This window comes from Lissotriton vulgaris, chromosome 8, assembly GCF_964263255.1.
Source record: "Lissotriton vulgaris chromosome 8, aLisVul1.2, whole genome shotgun sequence".
Taxonomy (NCBI): domain Eukaryota; kingdom Metazoa; phylum Chordata; class Amphibia; order Caudata; family Salamandridae; genus Lissotriton; species Lissotriton vulgaris.
In genome coordinates, this window is record NC_141696.1 from 624,231,346 (window position 1) to 624,238,143 (window position 6,798).

At 41.3% G+C, this 6,798-nt stretch overlaps 1 protein-coding gene across 1 annotated transcript; it reads left to right on the forward strand.

Annotated features, from left to right (window-relative positions):
* Positions 1–335: 335 nt before the first annotated feature.
* Positions 336–6,403, forward strand: SAT1 (spermidine/spermine N1-acetyltransferase 1). The gene is made up of 6 exons (XM_086934507.1): positions 336–740; positions 1,433–1,484; positions 1,601–1,684; positions 2,613–2,714; positions 3,368–3,408; positions 5,891–6,403. Exons 1-6 carry the CDS (start codon positions 675–677, stop codon positions 6,059–6,061), a joined length of 516 nt encoding a protein of 171 aa, XP_086790633.1. The 5' UTR covers positions 336–674; the 3' UTR covers positions 6,062–6,403.
* Positions 6,404–6,798: the final 395 nt, after the last annotated feature.

Consider the following 6,798-nt stretch of genomic DNA (forward strand, 5'->3'; position numbering starts at 1 on the left):
ATATATACAATTAAAGAGACAGTGTAATTTAAGAATGCACACACAACAACTACCCTGTGTCTTCGTCAGTTACTTGCCGCCATGTGGGCCTGAGGACCAACACTACAGTATCCAACCAAGTATAGGACGTGAGCCAGAAACCTCATGTTTTTACGATTTATAATTCAATGTTGTCGCATTGTATAACCTTAATTTATTTGTCAATTCTTTGTTCAACCCGACAGATGGCGCTCGAGCCTCAAACCGCCTCGAAAGAAAAAAAACAGTCGTTTGCCTCGTGTGCGTCATAGTTTCCATGAATACATAACACTAAGCCGGAAATGTTGACGTTATGTGGGAGGAGACTGGGGGAAGGGATGTGCATCCCTCTGGTGTCGACGGCTATTGGCCAATCAGCTGAACGACTCCTAGTGCTCAGAATTACGTCAGCGGGTGAGGTGGGGGAGAGCTTGGGCTTGATAAATAGGAGCTGTTGAACGACAGGTAGCTTTAAGTCCGTTCGGGCGATTCCAGTCAAAGTGGATCAGCGGCTGCAGCTTGATGTTCTACGCCGGGTCAGGCTCCCAGACTGACTGAGGAAGGGACCCGCTGGGGGCGCGAATGAAGAAATACCTCTTACTACTATTCAAATACAGGGGTCTCGTCAGAAGAGGGAAAAAGAGCAAACGACGAAAATGGCCAACTATACAGTGCGGACTGCCGTTCCCGGTGACTGTACCGACCTATTGCGATTAATAAAGGTAACTGTCCGCGGAACTAAGTAGGAAGAACTGTCCTGACAGTCATTTTGTAGTGACGTAGTATGTAGCGCAGTCTGCTTCCCTTACCCCACTCTATCTAAACATTCGAGACGACTGCTTTACGTATAGACTAAAATCAGCGAGATCATGGGTTTCTTTTATTTCTATGTGCGTGGTAGGGGATATGATACCGACAGTGATCAAGATGGCCGCTGTGCGATGCTGCCTGAAGGCGCTACCGCGCCCTATTGCCCTTGATCTAGTTAACACCGACTGTCAATAACTTGTGAAGTGTCCCTTGCCTTGGCATGGCTGTGGTAAATCCATCTCAACCCACTCGTCCAGAAACACCCGCGGTATTCGCACAAGTACACTCTTGCCGTAAAAGTAGCGGGTTTCCCGCAAGTGAAAAGGAACTTCCTCTAGGAAACCGTTCAAAGTCACTCCAGGAACTAAACGAAACTTGAGTGTATATACGTTTTACCTCTTATACTACAACAAGTTTAATTTGATTCCTACTATATATCGAGTGTTCATTTTATGGGGTTGTCGTTTCCTGTGACAGACTTTTTGCTCTTCCTGACGTAGAAGTTATTGTAGTTGTACTTATAATTTCACGTTTCTGGATAAATAACACGATGAAACATACGGGTCTACATACAGTCCATAAAACCATATACTTTGTTCCGTAGGAGCTGGCTAAATACGAAGAAATGGAGGACCAAGTAGTGTTAACTGAAAAAGGTAAATCTTGTCGGTTAAGTTGGAACACTTTCTGGCGAAATGTTGCGCCATGTTTCAACCACTAATGTGTGTTCTTCTCCACCCCCCCCCCCCCCCCCCTTTTTATTTTTTTAAAGATCTACTTGAAGATGGCTTTGGAGATCACCCGTTCTACCACTGTCTTGTTGCAGAAGTCCCTAAAGAAAATCAAACTGCTGATGGTAACGTTACGTATTTTGTCTATATTGCAGACGTAATGCCTGTTGTCTCGACACATTAAAATAATCATCAAACATTTTAGTTGTTTTGTTTGACCCTAATGTGCTTTAATATACATTGTTGAATTTTGTTTTTTCTTTAATTTGTCCCCAATCTTCAGGTTACAGTCTCTAGCTTCGCCATGTACATGGCCCTAGCGTGTACATGGATGGGCGGGGAGGTAACTAAAAGATCCGTTACACAATAAAGTAGATGATCATGATAACTTTGAGGTAAGGCATAAAGAAAGTGCCAGTCCCAAACTTTGCCAGAAAGTAACACGGTACATCAGAAATATGTCCTACTATTCTTAATTAAATAACAAATAAGCGGGGTGATTAATGTACCTTGTAAGTGCGCTTTGTCGAAAGAGGTATGGGGCCACCTGCAGGCTGTTGCCGTGTGGTACACGAATGTGGACAATTCGATGTAGGCGGAAAACACCGAATATTGCTGCACTGTCCTTAACCGCATGTTTTCAAAATTTGGAAGTAAAATAACGAATGTCAGACTAAAACGTACTTGCTGGATCCCAAAAGCTGCATCCCTTTCTGATGTGCCATGTAAACACGGGGCAGGGGTGGGGGTATTTCTAACTGCCTTTTGTAATCGGGTACAGTTGAAGGTCTCCACGATCTTCCCGCCTACAAACTGAACTTGCAATATTGCAAAAATGTGCTCAAGGTGGGGTTGATTGTATGGTTTCTGTGAAAATGATGTTCGTTCTGGACAGTCTAGGCTATTTGTTTACGTTTATTGCAACTCCTAACTATAGTTTGGGAATCTAAATTGGTGTATGCATGCATTTAATAGGCGGAAAAAAATGTGTTGGAAAACTTTCTCTGGTTTCTTAGTTTATTTCTCATCTGATTAACGTTCTCTTTTTTCCAGGGTATACTATTGTGGGATTTGCAATGTATTACTTCACTTACGACCCATGGATTGGAAAACTGCTTTATCTTGAAGACTTCTATGTAATGGACGAGTTGCGAGGTAGGTTTATGTTGTCCGGTGTGGTATGTTTTGATTGCGAGCGAGGCGAAGGTTACTTTCCGTTACAAGATCGGGCTCAGCAGCTAACCTGATCACGCCCCGGATTTCAGCATCGGATGGGCACTGTTTTGCCGTTTTATTTATTAGTGACACTGTAGACACCTGTTAACCTATGGTCTTCTAAATGAAATTTTGACACTCCACTGACCCTATGGTTGCATCATTAGGTATGCATCAAATCGCCCCCTCAACGATATGCAGGTATCAGCCTAGCCTCCCCAACTACGTACATCAGTTGAGATGGGTGAAAACTGGACTAGACAATTAAAGCAAATGGTAAACCTGACCTTGCACTGCTCTTTTAGTTTAAGGCTTTCCTTGAAGAGGTTGTAGAGCGCACACTTTTTGAGTAAGCTCTCAAGTTGGAATATTCACTTTTGCTTGTTGCATAATGTTTTTGATCAAAGTCTACAAGATTGAGCTGATGTCCAATGTGTTGGGACCTAAACTGTTCTTCTTCTGGCTCTTTTGTGTAGTTCTTTCTTTTTCTCTTTAGTTGTCCTATTCCACCGCATTAGGCTAAGAGCGTTTCCGAATGACCCGCGCATTTTCTAAAGACTTTTTCAACTAACTCAGATTTGCTTTCATTGTAGGTTCTGGCATTGGATCCGAAATCTTCAAGCGGCTGAGTCAGGTAAATGAGTTTTCTAGCTTACACTCCGAGTTTGTGCTAGTGGGCTCATCATTGGACTATTGCTCCCGCAGTTACTAAAGCCGTTAATTCCAGGCTTTGAAAAATCATGGGGCATATTACCAAGCAATAGCGATAATTATCGCTATTGCTTGGTTAGAGACAAAAATTTACCGCAGCGCTGCAGCGATTTTTACCGCAAATAAACCTTGGTATTACCAAGGTTTAACGCAAATGCGGTAAAAATCGCCGCAAAGCATGAATATCGCTGAAAAGTCAGCGATATTCATGCATTAGCGAGCTAATGCTCTTAGCCATGTTATCCACCTCCCATTGGATAACATGGCTAAGAACTGCTCAGGGCAGGTGTTAGCTTTTGGAGATATTCCCCCTTAGCGCGAATATCTCCAAAAGTTGGTAATAGGAGATAGCGATGTTAGCGACTGTTTTCAGTCTCTAACATCTTGGCACGCCCACTTTGCATCTCATTAGTGATAAATATCACTGACATGCAAAGTGGGGCCCAAGATGGTCGCTATCTCCTACTAGCTGTCGCTAACTGGTGTTAGCTGCAGCTAGGTAATAGGGAGATAATTTTATCTCTGCTTTCTTGGCTTTTAAAGCCATAAAAAGCGGAGATAAACCCCCTTGATAATATGCCCCCATGTTTCTAGACCTGCAGGTCTAGTAACGTGAATAATTTACTCAATGTAACGTTAATGTTTTTGATAGATAAACCGGGCTTATTAGGTTACCATAGGAAAATATTTTATTTTGCAAAACTACCCTTTTCATGATCACATAAGATCGCCTTCCAATATGAGCTCAGCATTCCTGCTGAGCGTTTGCACCATGCATAATAAGTATCTAGCCCACATATAGAGAACTTGACACCTGGCTTGCCTCTTAGTTTACTAATGGTATTGCCATGAGGGTAGGGGACAGGAATGTTTCTCCATTCACCTTTAAAAACTCACTTTTAATAAAATATATTACTAAAGCATGAGGTGGTAGGGCACTGTCATTTACTGACAGCACATTTCCCATTGAAATTGGCAAAAATGTTCCAACATTTAGTTTTACTTATACAGCTATATGGTGTATAAAACGATTGTGCAAATCGTGTTTCGGAAAACATACATTTATCGTTTACCATCACCAAATAACATTTTTTGTTGTAAAAAAATGTTTTTTTTAAAAACAAGGGCCTCCATAACTACGAGGATTTATTGTGAAATGTTTGTACAGTTCACATTTTATCTACTTGTTATTATAAAACATGACAACCTACAGGTTTCTTGTCACTTGTTGTACTGCATGTTATTGTAGATGAAAACTTACTTTTGCCATCTCAACACAGACTAAATGTGTCAAGAAAAAAAATAAGATTTAAAGGCATGTTTAGTGCTCCTTCACTTAGTGAGTGAACAGAACACCTGTTTGTCAGCTCGCCATAAGGGGCGAGTAGGCCCTAAATATTGTTTGTCCTGATAAAATCTTACTCTCCAAAGCAAATGGGCAAGTAGATTTGTCGAGGCCTAAACTTGTATTACTGCCAATGCTCCTTTTGGGAGTTACTGACCTTTTTAGCTTTAAATAATGCTTCTGCACCCAAATTTTACAGTTCAAGTTTATTTTATTTGTCTAGTTATTAAAATTGGTGCTATTACATTCCAAATAGAACTAGGAGGATGCAGATTTCAGTCTATGATTAAAACCAAACTGTACAATCGAGCACTTGAAATACATTGACTTTATCATTGATGCAACGGCAGTGACCAACCCAGTCAATCCATTCGCTCCTGGATTGCAATAAAGATCATAATGTAACAAAGGGGGGTGCACAGCTCAAGAAGTCCAATAGGCCAGTGTAGTTAGGGGTAGTTCGCACAGCGATCTTACATAAAGCAACTGGCACAAGGTGCAGCACAGGAGGTTCGCCGTTGTTGCTTTGGGATAATTGCAATAAAGTACATGTTGACACATGCCGAATCAAGCCAAATGCATAGGTTCGGGACTGGTCATTCAAAATTCTGCTTGTTACCCCCTAACAAAGTCTCATTTTGAGCAGTGATTAGGAAACGGATGACAGACCGTTCGGTTTGTATTTATATCCAGACACTGCCCAGCAGATTAGAAATCCTATTAAGTTGCCTCTGCCTCCACTTTTGAATGTGAAGTGTCAAGCTAGCGTTTCTCATTTGCTTCATAGGTAATTTGGATTTTGAGGACCTATTTCAGAAAGTAAAACATCCTACATCTAGAATAGAAAATATGGCCATTTAGTTTTCGTAGGGCATAGACAATTGTGAATTTAAGTGACAGGGATTTTTTTTTTTACTATTATTAAATCCGGTTTCCTCCAGGGAAACATCTTTTTAGTAGATCAAGACATGCACGTTATGACTGCTCACTGCATAAAATGTTCCATTTGTTCTTCAAGCTTTAGTAATTACATTTTCCCTAAATTTGTTTTCACCAACAGCTAGCTATTAGGTACCGCTGCAGCAGCATGCACTTTTTGGTGGCAGAGTGGAATGAGCCATCGATCAAGTTCTACAAGAGACGTGGTGCTTCAGATCTGTCCAGTGAGGAAGGATGGCGCCTCTTTAAAATTGACAAGGAATACTTGAGCAAAATGGCAATAGAGGAGTGAAGCTAATCTAGTCAACCATGTCACTTTTAAACTGTTTTAGCTTTCAGTAAGACAATGTAGTAGGTTTCCAAGGGCATTAATTCAAAAGCTTTATTACCAGTGGCATTGTAACATACCGTTTTTGCTCTTAACGAAATTAAGTAGTTATAAACACGTTGACACAAAAGGTTCCAAGCAAAGCCAGTTGTACACTATTCTTTTTACAAAAAGATTTCACCTTGCAGTCTTCAATTATTTAAAGCTTCATTCTTGTGAGTTTCTTGTAAATGTGTACAATGTACACACTGGTATGTAAGGGAGTTTGTGTAATCCATTGTTGTATAAATAAAAGGAATAATTTTATCGGCGTCATTTTTGATGCATACGTGAGCAGTGATGTTTTACCCCGGGCACGTTAATACACTGGGTGGTATATGACTAATCAGTAGGTATAGAGAAGAAAACGTTGTTACAAGTGAATGGTGCTTCATAAATCTGTACCTGAACGCAAATGATGGGGGAGGGGGGGTCTGGAGGGGCCCTTTGAACCCCCATAGCAGTGTCAATGTGAGGGATAAGCTGTCAAGTGTCCTCGTAGTCTACAGCTTGTGGGCGATGTCATCCCACCCCCCCCACCTGTCCATTTCATATCCCGGTAAATTTACCCTCGGACAGTTTAAAAAAGACTCAGATGGTTTTTTGAATCTGCGATATGCCCTCAGCTGGTCTGTTGGAACTGGCAATTCGTGGCAGCTGAT

Bases quoted from the DNA above. Each gene is read 5' to 3' on its own strand.
- SAT1 (XM_086934507.1), top strand. From the start codon at position 675: ATGGCCAACTATACAGTGCGGACTGCCGTTCCCGGTGACTGTACCGAC. The intron at 1,485-1,600 runs GTAAATCTTGTC...ATTTTTTTAAAG, and splicing joins AGTAGTGTTAACTGAAAAAG to ATCTACTTGAAGATGGCTTT. The intron at 3,409-5,890 runs GTAAATGAGTTT...TTTCACCAACAG, and splicing joins TCTTCAAGCGGCTGAGTCAG to CTAGCTATTAGGTACCGCTG.